Source organism: Ovis aries, chromosome 12, assembly GCF_016772045.2.
Source record: "Ovis aries strain OAR_USU_Benz2616 breed Rambouillet chromosome 12, ARS-UI_Ramb_v3.0, whole genome shotgun sequence".
In the NCBI taxonomy this organism is placed as follows: Eukaryota; Metazoa; Chordata; class Mammalia; order Artiodactyla; family Bovidae; genus Ovis; species Ovis aries.
The window spans coordinates 28579020-28591623 of record NC_056065.1 but is presented as its reverse complement, the minus strand read 5'-3'; the positions used below and the strand labels follow the sequence as shown (position 1 = coordinate 28591623).

Sequence of the window (12604 nt, the reverse complement as noted above, 5' to 3'; positions counted from 1 at the left end):
GTGCCTGGTAGCTTGATAGGGATTGCATTGAATTTGGCTGCGATCCAAAAATCTGCAAGCAATAAATGCTGGAGGGTGTGGAGAAAGGAACCCTCCTACACTGTTGGTGGAATGCAAACTAGTACAGCCACTATGGAGAACAGTGTGAGATTCCTTAAAAATTGCAAATAGAACTACCTTATGACCCAGCAATCCCACGAAAATTGAAAGAGACACATGTACCCCAATGTTCATCGCAGCACTGTTTATAATAGCCAGACATGGAAACAACCTAGATGTCCATCAGCAGATGAATGGATAAGAAAGCTGTGGTACATATACACAATGGAGTATTACTCAGCCGTTAAAAGAATTCATTTGAATCAGTTCTGATGAGATGGATGAAACTGGAGCCGATTATACAGAGTGAAGTAAGCCAGAAAGAAAAACACCAATACAGTATACTAACACATATATATGGAATTTAGGAAGATGGCAATGACGACCCTGTATGCAAGATAGGAAAGAGACACAGATGTATAACGGACTTTTGGACTCAGAGGGAGAGGGAGAGGGTGGGATGATTTGGGAGAATGACATTCTAACATGTATACTATCATGTGAATTGAATCGCCAGTCTATGTCTGACGAGGATAGATGACCAGAAAGATGTTCTGGGGAGGGAGGTGGGAGGGGGTTCATGTTTGGGAATGCATGTAAGAATTAAAGATTTTAAAATTTTAAAAATAAAAAACAAAAAAACAAAAAAAATGAATCAAGTGAATATATCCAATATGTTACATCCTGAGAATTACTTTTCAAATTACCTTTTATATGAAACTACCTTTCCTTTTCTAGTGTTATCTTCCTTTCTTAATATATCAGAAAACCTTATATTACTTTTGAGTGAAATGTTATACTATGTATCATTAGTTCTTATGTTTGATCTGTCAGCCTAGTAAAAGCATATTTAAGAGTTTTTCACTTTAAATGGTAGGAAAATTTAGGGGAGCCTTGAAATATAAAGTGACTTGAACAAATAGACCTGGAATTTAGTTTACATGATTTCTGTAGATAATAATGAAATTCAAGGAGAACTTCTCATTGAACTGGTTTACATTTATTTTATCTATTGTATTAAAAAGTGTCACTGCTGCTGTTGTTTTAAGTATTTCCCTTGTTTATAAGAACAAATTAAAATGTGATGTGTATCGTGTTTCACACAGGTAATTTATGGTCTTTGGTAATTAGGCCATTTGGGGGCTTTTTGCTGTAACTTTACATGTTTGAGTAAATTGAGCCACACTGTTTCTGATTATTGTCAGAATGAGGTATTAGTCACTATTTTATTGTTTAGTTATAATTCTGCAGTTTGATTGTCATTATTTCTCTTGTTAATTTATCCTCTGTTAATAGGGTTACCATAATATTGTTGAATCCTAGAGTTCTTTACTTCATCAAGATAAATTAACAGTTTAAATCAAGTCTTTATTATCAACAAAAGTTGTAGTTTTTCTTTTTTTTGAGGAAGCTGATGTACACTACAAATTATTGATATGATATACTTTTTTGAAATATCCTAAAAAAAAAGAAGCCAGGAAAGAGCTTAGCAGGAAATGTGCAGAACACTCAGCATTCTAAAGTCAGTCCCAGTGAAAATATCAGTAGCTGTTTTTAAAAAAAAAACAACTAGACCAACTCATTCTAAATTTCACATAAAGAGAAGAAATCAAGCAGGAAGAACTAGGGAAATTCTGAAGAAAAAAGTAATGAGGGGAGATTATGTAGTATCATACATACGTTTGTAGTATGTATTATCTCATATTAATGTTCATATAACATGATCATAAAATGATGTCGTAGTGGTACTTGAATAAAAAGATGAATTGAAAAGGAGAGAAATTCCATGAAATTAACACAACACTATAAATCAGCTATACGCCAGTAAAGTTAAAATATCTTTATTGAATCAAAGATGTCCACAGAATTTTAATACATAATAACACTGATTGCATCTCAGGCATACAGGGGAGAAGGAGATTATTCAGTGGATATTGAGACCACTCTGAAGCAATCAAAGAAAACACAAGTTGATTTCATACCTCAGACCTTACACCAGGAAAGATTTAAAAGGATCAAAGATTCAGATTTTTTAAAAGAAACAGTAAAACTGCTAGAGGAACCTGTAGAAGAGTTTGGCTTAATCTTGAATTGGGGAAGATCTTTTTAATAGTCCTCAGAGCTAGGAATCATAAAAGAAAAGATTGATAAATTTGATTTTGTAAAAAAAAAAAAAAAAGCATTCTGTATCGCTCACCCCCAAAAAACCCCATAAAGTCAAAAGACAATGACAGAACTATTTATACTTCTTGCCACAAAGGACCAATGTCTAAATATGTGAAGAACTACGAATCAGTTCAGTTCAGTTCAGTCTCTCAGTCGTGTCCGACTCTTTGCAACCCCATGGACTGCGGCATGCCAGGTCTCCCTGTCCATCACCAACTCCCAGAGTTTACTCAAACTCATGTCCATTGAGTCAGTGATGCCATCCAACCATCTCATCCTCTGTCGTTCCCTTCTCCCGCCCTCGATCTTTCAGTTCAGTTCAGTTCAGTCAGTTGCTCAGTCGTGTCAGACTCTTTGCGACCCCATGAATTGCAGCACGCCAGGCCTCCCTGTCCATCACCATCTCCGGGAGTTCACTCAGACTCACGTTCACAAGTCCGTGATGCCATCCAGCCATCTCATCCTCTGTCATCCCCTTCTCCTCCTGCCCCCAATCCTTCCCAGCATCAGAGTCTTTTCCAGTGAGTCAACTCTTTGCATGAGGTGGCCAAAGTACTGGAGCTTCAGCTTTAGCATCATTCCTTCCAAAGAAATCCCAGGGTTGATCTCCTTCAGAATGGACTGGTTAGATCTCCTTGCAGTCCAAGGGACTCTCAGGAGTCTTCTCCAACACCACAGTTCAAAAGCTTCAATTTTTCGGCGCTCAGCCTTCCTCACAGTCCAACTCTCACATCCATACATCTTTACGAATCAGTAAAAAATATCAAATAACCTGTAATAAAAATGTCTGTTTATACAAACAGTACCTAAGAAAAAAGAAAGAAGTGGCTCTTCTAAACAGATGAAAGAGTTCAGTCTTACTTATAATGAGAAATACATAATCAAAGTATGCCAAGATCCTGTTTTTTAGCTATCAGAACAGAGTTCCTAAAGTTTGAATATATTGGGTTGGCAATGGTTTGGTGAAAAAGCCACTGGTGGTGAGAGAGTAAATTTATGTAACCTCTGTGGAGGGCAGTTTGGTAATATTTGCAAATTTACAAATTCCCATACTCTTTGACCTAGTACTTCTATGAGTACTTGTACATGGATGAAATGACATGTACAGTGCTATTTATAGAAGCAAAAGATTTTTAAAAACCTAAGTGTCCATAAATAGAGGAATGACTAATTAAAGTAGGGTACCTCAATATAGGAGAAAACTGAAATCATTTAATTTAAAATCAGAGAAAGTTTCTTATGTACTGCTAAGATACTTTAAGAAAGCGGAATACACAACAGAGCATATTGTAGCTATTTGAGAAAAACAGGAAGGGAACATAAGTATTTCTTGCATGTATATTTCTAAAGTTTAATATCAATAAAGGTCATGTACAAAATTTATTGTCATCATCTGGAAGACAGGATAGAAAGCCGAGGGACAAAAATATTAGAGTTTTCTTTTTTAAATCTCATGTAATTAGTTATTTTTGGCTGTGCTGGGTCTTCATTGCTACACGGGCTTTCTCTAGTTGCAGTGAGTGAGGGCTGTTCTTCCTTGCAGTTTACAGGCTTCTCAATTTTCTCTTGCTGAGGGCGCGGGCTCTAGAGTATGGGCTCAGTAGTTGCAGTGTGTCGGCCTCGTTTCTCTGTGGCATGTGGTATCTTCCTGGACCAGGGTCAAGCTAGTGTCCCCTGCATTGCAAAGCAGACACTTAACCTCTTGACCACAAGGGAAGCCCTAGAGTTTTCAATGCCTTTTGAACCTTTTAAATTAGAAGCCTATGAATGTATTTATTATGCAAAAATGCTATTTAAATAAAATCCGATTGCCAAAAGTATGTATTATATCCAGAAGGTATGAAGGACCCTGAAAATTCAGTAATAAAGCTCAGACAGGGAAATTCCCTGGTTGTCTGCTTGTTAGGGATCCACATTTTTCACTGCAGAGGGCACACGTTTGATCCCTGGTTGGGGAACTTAAATTCTGTATGCCGCGTGGTGCAACCCAAAAATAAAAAGAATCAAACATCCCATTTAACAAATTGGTGAAAAAAATTTTTAATAGATAATTCATCAGTGATGTAGAGATATCATATAAACCAATAAGAGGATATTAAACATAATTAATCATTAGGAAAATGCAAATTAAAACCACAGTGTTTAAAAATTTACACCACTAAGCATGCCAAGTGTTGGTGAATCTGTGTCAAAACTTGAACTCATACACCGCTGATGGGAATATAAAATGGTATAACCACTTTGAAAAAACTGTCTGGCAGTTCCTGTCCCTTTATTTTTTTTTATAAGACTTTTTAAGAGCGGTTTTAGATTTGCAACAAAATTGAGAGGAAGGTACAGAGATTTTCCATTTACTGCCCCTCCCCCCACACAGGTGGCCTCCCTCATTGTTAGTATCCTCTATCAGAGTGGTCCATTTGTGACAGTTGATGAACCTGCATCAACACATGATACTCATCCAAAGTCCACAGTTTACATTAGAGTTCACTCTTGGTGGTGTGCATTCTGTGGGTTTTGACAAATGGTGACATAGCCACTATTATAATATCAGTATTTTACAGAGTATTTTCACTGCCTTAAAAATCCTCCAAGTTCTACCAGGTCACCAACTGCTTGTAACCATGAATCTTTTCATTGTCTTCATAGCCCTGCACTTTCCGGAATGTCGTATATTAGGATCACACAAAGTGTAGCCTTTTCAGATTGGCTTTGTTTACTTGATAGGATGCATTTCAGGCTCCTCCATGTCTTTTCATGGTTTTAGAGCTCATTCTTTTCTTTTTTTTTTTCAACTTTTAATTTTGTCTTGGGGTATAACCAACTAGCAATGCTGTGATAGTTTCAGGTGAACAGCGAGGGGACCCAGGCATACACATACATGTATCCATCTCCCCCAAATTCCGCTCCCGTCCAGGCTGGTTGATATCTTCATATGTTCATTATCTTGACTGTTAGTGATAATTTTATGGATATATATTTTATGGCATGAAAGCTATGTTTAAATACCTTTGGTTCATCCTAGAATTTGAAAATAGAAATAAGATGGGGCCTAAGAATGAGAGTACATTCAGTATTCATACTTAAAGATAGAAAATATGATTAAAAGTTTACATGGCGGCAGGTCTCTTCTTTAATTCCTATATTGATGTGCTCACTAGGTCACAGGGAAAGTATCATGTTCTTTTGAATAGAATATTGAAATTGAACTTTGTTCTTAAGAGAGGACCTGGGATCCAGATGCAGTTTTGTCAAAGGATAGTGAACAGTAGATCCACCTGCTTTGTAGGAAAAAGCAATCTAGACTCGCTTATGTATCTTTCAATCTTGCAAGATCTTATTTTTAAAACAACATAAAGGTAATACTTTGAAGAGAAAGTTATTATTTTTAAGAACCCATTTTTAAATACAGTACTCAATGAAAGAAATAAGAGGATTAGTGATATGGATGTGTGACTTGAAGTTTTTATATAGGATAGTTATCACTTTATATGATTTTTATAATTTATTCTAGATGTTCTTCTGCATTTTTTGAGGAAGAGAGATCAGCATTAAAACAGAAACGGCAGAAAATAAGGCTCTTACAACAAAGGAAAGTTGCAGATGTTTCACAATTCAAAGATCTCCCAGACGAGATTCCTTTGCCCCTGGTTATTGGAACCAAAGTTACTGGTAGGTAAAGATAAGCTTATTACTATTTTGACTTGTGGGTTTTCACCAAGATAAACCTTTATTAGACAAATGGCCTTTACATTTAGAAAGCTTAAACTATATTTCTATAGCAATATTCTGTAGAGGTTACTGTTCTTCATCTGTGAAGTCTGTTTTTTAAAGTAATTGCATAAAAGTGTACATCTTCAAAGCAATGTCTTCCACAACGTAAACTGCCACAAAGATGAAATTTAAAATCAAGTGTAATGTTTAAATTGTTAAAATTTTGTTTGGTTTTTGCTTCTATATTATATTGATTTTCTTTTCTGACCAGTCTTACCTGGTTAGTTCACAAACACCATTGTTCTTGTGATCTTTGGGTTTATAAATACTCCATTTCTAATGACTAAATGACGAAACTACCTATTGAATAGTTTGCTCAAAATTTTGTGAAGATGTAAATTCTGTCAATTTGTAGGTAGTGATTCTATATGGTCACTTCAGTTACAACATTGAGGGAAAGTGCCACTAAAATCTCAAGTTTAGGTTAATCCTTAATAATTTGGTAATCTAAAATTACAATTTATGCAATATAAGCGATAGCAAGGTGTTCAGTGAGTAGATAAAGTTTGAAAAAAATAATTGGATTAATCAGAGAGTATTTTCTGGAGGAAAGGTAGCCTTGAATTACATATTTATATCATTTTTTCCTGGTTATAAAAGTGGTACATTTTTTCATTATATTGCAAAAATGGGTAGTGAAAAGGAAAAGTAGACAACAGGGAAAAGGCTACATCATGCATATGAAATGCAATTGGAAAAGAGAAGAATGCATTTAGTCATAACCCACCATGTATAGAAGTTATAGGTGATATATATGATCTCTCCCTTAAAATTAGTCTGGGAGTGAGGATGGAGATAGAGTGAAGAAGAGATAGCTTTCCTGAAAAAATGGGTTAGTTCTAAAAACCCCATATTAAAAAAAAAAAACAAACCCCATATAAATAAGTACACATACAAAGTCTACAATGTAGACCAATCAGAGAAATGCTGACGTGAATAGAGTGACTCATAGGCCCAATTAGGAAATCCTTAAAAGTTAATTGCTCCAGAATTTTAAGGCCTAGTGGTATTATTTGATAAGAACTGAAAATTTTATAGAGGATCAATAAGTAGGTACTTTTTTACAGTGCAGAATAGGGGGACTAGATGTATCAAGATATGAAAGAAGTTTGTAGGAATCAACAAACTTTTGAAAGTTTCAATTTGGTCTAGGGGAGGCGTCAGCATATGATAAAAAATTGCTAAACCTATGAAGAAACAGAAAACAGGTTCTATAGTTAAGACCAAAAGCAATCAACAGAATTAGATGCTAGAGTGACTCAGATACTGGAATTAGTTTCAAAATATATGTTATAAAACATGTTCAAGAACTTAAATGTAAATATGGTCATAATTAATGGGGATATCACAGTAGAAAAATGGAAATTACTTATATAAAACAAATAGAAAGTTAAAAGTATAGTGTCTGAAAAGAAAATTTCTAAATGGGCTTAAAAGCATATTGAAAACAACAAAAAGTAAGAGTCAGTGAACTTCAGAATAAATCAGTATAAATGATCCATTGTAAAAACATGGAGGAAAAAAGTGGAAAAAACATTCATAGAGACTCAGAGACCTGTGTGACAATATTAAGCAAGTAAACATATAATTAGTGTTCTTAAAAAAAGAGAGGCACAATGGCATGTAAAAAGACAAAAGATTTGAGTTGTTTTTCTTCCAGTTTTATTGAGATATAATTGACATACAGTACTATAGCTTTTCAGGTGGCACAGTTGGTGAAGAATCCGCCTGCCAGTGCAGGAAACATAAGAGATGTGGGTTGGATCCCTGGGTTAGGACGATCCCCTGGAGGAGGAAATGGCAACCTACTCTAGTATTCTTGCCTGGAAAATTCCATGGACAGAGAAGCCTGGTGGGCTACAGTCCATGGGGTCTCAAAGAGTTGGACACAACTGAACACATGTGCATGCACACACATGTACACACGCACAGACAAACACACAAGAGTCAAGTGTAGGTCATAAAGATTTAACCTACATCCACAACATTTCCTGACCTCAGAGAAGTGGCCTTTTGTAAGAGAACTCCTGTGCTTCCCAGCAGCTCAATTCCCTCTGGTCAGCAAAGCTATATTCTCTACGGGTGCCCCCTATGTGGGATGCCTGGATCCTTCTGTTGTGGTGGACTATTTATGGGCAGTCTGGTAGGTATGGCTGACCCTCCTTCTGGTTGGTTGCTAGGCTCTGCCTTGTGGAAGGCTTCTGTGTGTGGGCTAGGTCATCAGGTGGCTGGTTGTGGAAAGGGGTGGGGAGCCCTGGAACTGATGCTGGCTCAGTGGTGGGTGGAGCTGGTTTTGGGGTGAGTGGTTGCAGATCTAGATCTGGGGTCCCAGATCTAGTGCTGGTGGGTGGGCCAGTTCCTGGCGTGGCTGCCTGGGAGTGGGGGTGTGGTCTAGGATATCCCAAAGTTTGCGTCAAGGGATCTGGATCTTGGGGCTACTGGGTGAGGGGTCCAGAGCGTCTAGTAGCAGCTATCAGCCTGTTGTTGGCAGACCAGAGCCCCTGGTATTCCCTGGCCTAGTGTCCCACCACTGGGGGACGGGGGCATTTCCACCATGCGCAGCTAGCTGAGGGGCCAGAGGTGTCCCAGAGCTGGTATTAGCCTGCTGGTGGCCAGCGCCAGGACTCAGTGGGTCTTGGGGGCTGGTGCCAGCCTGCTGGTGTGTGAGCTGCATCCTGAAACAGCAGGCCCTAGGGCTGTGGTGGTCCTGGGGCTGGCGTCCACCCAGTGGAAGATGAGACAGGGTATCAGATCCCCTAGCTGGTGCCCACCCCTTGATAGGTGGAGCCGGATCCTGGATCCTCCATCTGCAGGACTGGGGCAGTGGAGCTGGTGCCCACCTACAGGTGGGTGAGGCTCGGCCTTGGGGCTAGTGCCAGCTCACTGGTGGGTGGAACCAGTCCCAAAGTCCCTGGCTATAGGGCCCTCGGGGTGAGTTGGTGTCAGTGGTCGGTCCTGGGCCCTCTGGTGGATAAGGCCAGGTCCTGAAGCGGCTCTGGGCTCAGGGACTCCCTGCTGGCCAGCTGGTGGGCGGGGCTGTGTTCCCGCCCAGATAGCTGCTTGGCCTGAGGTGTCCCAGCACTGGTGCAGACAGGCTGGGGCGGGGCCAGGCCTGAGCCTACTACCTTAGAGTGAGGATTAAAAAATGGCGCTTGCCAGCGCCAGTGTCATGGTTGAACAAGCTTCCAGAAATGCCTGCCACAAGTGTCTTTTTCCCCTGGATGAGCTCCACTTGGCTCCTGCCTCGCAGGGAGGCTCTCCGAGATCAGCAGGTGGGTCTAACCAAGGCTCCTTTTGAATTACTGCTCTTGCACTGCGTCCCAGAACGTATGAGGTTTTGTGTGCACCCTTTAAGAATGGAGTTTCTTTCCCACAGCGCTCTGATTCTCCTGAATATACGCTCTGCTGGCCTTCAAGGGCAAACGTTGTGGGGTTTGCTTTCCCAGTGCAGGACTTCCAGTTTGGAGAGCCACAACTGGAAGTTTGTGGAGTTCAGATCCCTTGCTCCTTGGGAAGAACTTCTACAGTTGTGATTATCCTCCCCTTTGTGGGTCACCCTTGTGGAGGGATAGTTCTTAACTGTACTGCATCCCTGTCCCTCCTTCTTGTCTGGTTATGGTCCTTTATGTCTTTAGTTGTAGAAGATCTTCTTTGCTTGCCTTCTGGTCTTTCTCATCAATACTTGCTCTGTAACAGTTATAATTTTGTTGTGCCACTGGGAAGAGGTGAGCTCAAGATCTTTCTACTCCGCCATTTTGGCCACTTTACTCAAATTTAATTAAAAAAAAAAAAGTACGGGTCTTTAATACTCTGGGCTTTCTGGGTTACTCATTGGTAAAGAATCCACTTGCCAATGCAGGAGATGCAAGAGGTCAATCCCTGGGTTGGGAAGATCGCCTGGAAAAGGGAATGGCAACCTGATCCAGTATTTCTGCCTGAGAAGATACTGTAGCCCGTCAGGCTCTTCTGTTCATGGGATCACAGAGTCGGACACAACTGAGTGACACACACACACATATACCACACCTTAGTACTCTAAACCCCAAGTCACACAACCTACATGTATACAAAACCCCACAGTTAGAGCAAATCTTGAAAGCAATCTTAGGAAAACAATAGATATGAGGAACAGTGATACAAATAGCTGCTGACTTCTCATGGGAAAACACTAGATGTTACGTCAAATGAAAATTTCAGGTTGAGGGGAAATGATACCAAATGGAGCCTTAACTATAGAGTAAGAACTCCAGAAATGGTAGATACATGGGTAAAATGTAACTGTTGTGTTTCAAGTTTCTTAAATTTGTTGTGAGGGCGTGTAGTATTAATTATTATTAGAGTGTAATAAGTGAAGAGTGCATATTATAAGCCTTAGGATATCAAGGTTCAAAAACCTTAGTGTACATCAGATTAGCTGGAGAGCTTTATAAAGGACAGATTGCTGGCCCCTGCCCTAGAGTTTCTGATTCAAGAGAGTCAGGGGTAGAGCCTGAGAATTTGCATTTTAAGAAGTTTCCAAGTATCAGGTGTTGATACTGCTGGAGTGGGCTATATTTTGAGAACTAGTTAAGAAATTACTTTCTCTTTTTTTTAATTTAATTTTTATTGAGGTAACTTTGGTTTATAACATAAGTTTCATGTGTATATTTTTTCTTCTCCTTGCACTGTAACATGCTCACCACAAAAAATGTAGTTCTTATCTCTCACCATACAGGTGATCCTCTTTATCTGTTTTACTGCCACCCCCCTCCCCCCCATCCCACTCCTTCCCCTCTGGTAATGACTACTCTGTTTTATGGCTGAGTGGTACCATTTATGGTAATCACTGTTCTTTTTTTACAGTGAAGCTGTATTTAGTGTGTATGTGTGTCTGTGTGTGTAGCATATCTTTTTCCATTCATTCATTGATAGACACTTAGGTTATTTCCATATCTTGGCTGTTCTAAATAAAGCTGTGATGAACATAGAGGTGCATATATCTTTTTGAATTAGTATTTTTGTATTCTTTGGATAAATACATGGTGGATAGATATCAATAGATCATGTGATAGTTCTAATCTGAATTTGGAGGGGAGTGTTTCTCCATAGTGACTGCATCTGTTTACACAGTGTATGAGGGTTTCCTTTTCTCCACATCCTTGCCAACCCTGTTATTTCTTGCCTTTTTGATAATAGCCATTCTAACAGATGGGAGGTGATATCTTGTTGTGGTTTTTTTTTCAATTGAAGTACAGTTAATAAACAATTTTGTGAATATAATTCCCTTTGCTATATAGTAAATCCTTGTTGCTTGTCTGTTTTATGTATAGTAGTTTGTTAATTCTGTACCCCTAATTTACACCTCCCTCTCACCTCCTTTTCCACTTTGGTAACTGTAAGTTTGTTTTCTATGTTTGTGAGTCTGTTTCTGTTTGGTGTATAACTTCATTTGTATTATTCTTTCGATTCCACATACAAGTGATATCATATAATTTGTCTTTGTCTGACTGACTTCGCTTACTGATATTCTCTCGTCCATCCATGTTGTTGCAAATGTTTCATGCTTTTTTTTATGGTTGAGTAATATCCCATTGTGTGTGTGTGTGTGTATATATATATATATATATATATAGAGAGAGAGAGAGAGAGAGAGAGAGAGAGAGATTCATATCTTCTTAAATGAGTCATCTATTGCTGGGCGTTTGAGTTGTTTCTGTCTTGGCTATTGCAAATAATACTGCTATTTGCAATGCTGATGAATATTGGGGTGCATGTATCTTTTCAGATTAGAGTTTTTCTCATTCCTGGATAAATACCCATGAGTGGGATTGATGGATCATGTGATAATTCTATTTTGTTTTTTAAGGAACTTACAGACTGTTTTCCATAGTGGCTACACCAATTTACATTCCCACCAATAGTGTATGAGTTCCCTTTTCTCCACACCCTCTCCAACATTTTTTATTTGTAGACTTTTTAATGATGGCCATTCTGACCAGTGTGATGTGGTACTTCATTCCAGTTTTGATTTGCACTTCTCTAATAATTAACCATTTTGAGCATCTTTTCGTGTGCCTTTTGGCCATCTGGGTGTCTTCATTGGAGAAATGTCTATTTAGATCTTTTGCCCACTTCATGATTAGGTTGTTTGGTGGGTTTTTGTGTTTTTTTTTTAATCACGTCGTGGTTTTGATTTGCATTTCCCTAACAATTAGTGATGAATATCTTTTCATGTGCCTGTTGGCTAGCTATATGTCTTCCTTGGAAAAATGTCTATTCAGCTTTTCGGCCCATTTTTTAATTGGGTTGTTTGTCTTTTTGTTATTGAGTTCTTTATATATTTGAGATATTAGCCAACTAATGTATATATGAGTTGCAAATATTTTCTCCCATTTGGTATGTTGTCTTTTCATTTTGTTGATGGTTTCCTTTGCTGTGCGGAAACTTTTTAGTTTGATATGATCCCATGTATTCAATTTTGCTTTTGTTTCCCTTGGCTGAGGAGACATATCCAGAAAGATATTGCTAAGATCAATGTCAAAGAGCATACAACATGTGTTTTCCTCTAGGATTTTTATTGTTTGAGGTC

General features: G+C 38.6%; 1 protein-coding gene across 4 annotated transcripts in view; it reads left to right on the top strand.

Annotated features, from left to right (window-relative positions):
• Positions 1-12604, top strand: part of LIN9 (lin-9 DREAM MuvB core complex component) — a 90335-nt gene that overhangs the window by 25926 nt on the left and 51805 nt on the right. For all 4 annotated transcript variants that reach the window (XM_060396056.1, XM_042257148.2, XM_042257149.2 and 1 more), the window contains exon 7: positions 5777-5934. In XM_060396056.1, coding sequence (XP_060252039.1) covers positions 5777-5934 — 158 coding nt within the window. The remainder of the gene's footprint in view (positions 1-5776; positions 5935-12604) is intronic.